Source organism: Crocodylus porosus, unplaced genomic scaffold (assembly GCF_001723895.1).
Source record: "Crocodylus porosus isolate Cpor-Errol unplaced genomic scaffold, CroPor_comp1, whole genome shotgun sequence".
Classification (NCBI taxonomy): domain Eukaryota; kingdom Metazoa; phylum Chordata; order Crocodylia; family Crocodylidae; genus Crocodylus; species Crocodylus porosus.
The window spans coordinates 56,621,807-56,623,040 of record NW_017728951.1 but is presented as its reverse complement, the minus strand read 5'-3'; the positions used below and the strand labels follow the sequence as shown (position 1 = coordinate 56,623,040).

General features: G+C 74.2%; 1 protein-coding gene across 2 annotated transcripts in view; it reads right to left on the bottom strand.

Annotated features, from left to right (window-relative positions):
- Positions 1-805, bottom strand: part of GRID1 (glutamate ionotropic receptor delta type subunit 1) — a 1,072,773-nt gene extending 1,071,968 nt beyond the window's left edge. Inside the window, exon 1 of one of the 2 annotated variants that reach the window (XM_019555843.1) lies at positions 501-805. In XM_019555843.1, the coding sequence (XP_019411388.1) occupies positions 501-579 (79 nt within the window). In that variant the 5' untranslated portion in view covers positions 580-805. The remainder of the gene's footprint in view (positions 1-500) is intronic. The other variant, XM_019555842.1, reaches the window with a different exon arrangement.
- Between the last annotated feature and the right edge of the window lie 429 nt (positions 806-1,234).

The following is a 1,234-nucleotide window of genomic DNA, read 5'->3' as shown; positions in this document are numbered from 1 at the left end:
CCCCCCCCCCCAGCAGCCCGCAGCCGCGCGGCAGGGCTAATCCCTCTTCCGCAGCACCACCTTCGGCCCTGCGGGTCCCCCCCGGCACCAGCAGAAAGGTGACTGCGGCGCCTCCGCGCTGCCTGCCAGCCGGCGCCGGCCCCGGCCCCGGCCCCGCAAAGTTCCTCCCGCCCGGCCGGCCTGGAGCCCTGCCTCCCTGCCGGCAGCCCCGGGGCTCTGAGGAGCGCTCACCCGAGCCCGCCGCCGTGAGCAGGGCCGGGCCAGGAGCTATTCCTGCCCAGGTCCCTCCCTTCCCTCCGCTGCGGGCCGAGGGAGGACAAAGCCCCGCAAGCAAACAGGTCGCGGCCGGCCCGAGCAGTCTCCCCCGCCCCGATTCAGCCTCGCCGTGCGCTGGGGACCACCCCCCAGCCAACTTTGCAGTCAGGAGGCTTCAGCTACGGACCCCGGCTCTGGCTCCCGCCACACGACGAGGCTGCCCAGCCCGCGGCGCAGGCTCTCACCGATATGGATGATGGAGTCCGCCCGCACCGACGCGCACTGAAATATCCAGGAGAAAAGCCAGAGCATCAGCACTTCCATCTCCAGCCTCTCGCGCGGCGCATCAGCCCGGGCGGCGGCGGCGGAAAACGCCCGCAGCGCGATGCCAGCGGCGGCCGAGCCGAGCCCCGCGGACTCCCCCAACCCGAGCGCTGGAAGAGGCCGGGCGCAGCTGGACTGAACAGACTAGGAGCCGGCGGCGGCGGCGGCGCTTCGGCGCTCCGTGTGCGTCTGAGCCCGGCTGGCGGCTGGCTGCGGAGGAGCCCCCCCGCCCCCCGCACCACGTGATTGCGGAGCCGCGCCGCTCGCTCCAGCCGCGCGACGCGCGCAGCCCCGGAGCAGCAATGACAGGCGGCGGAGGGCGCCGGGGGCTGTAGCAATGCGGGGGTAGGAGCCCGCCTCTCGCGCGGCCCCGTTCCCGTTCCCGTTCCCGTTCCCAAGCTGGCGGACCCTGGGGCTCGGAGGAGCGGTGAGGAGCACCTGGAAGCCCCGCTGCCCCCCTCCAGCTTCAGCCGTGGCAAGGGCAGCTGCAGCAACGGGGTCCTGCTCCCCCGGCGCAGGCAAAGGGGACGCGGCCGGCGGGGGGGAAGAGGCCCTTGGGCGCCGCTGTCGAAATTTGCCGGAGGAGCCGAGGGCGGCGCGGAGGCAGCTCCGCAAGGGCCGCGCCCTCCCTCTGGTAAAAGCCGCTTTCCAGGTC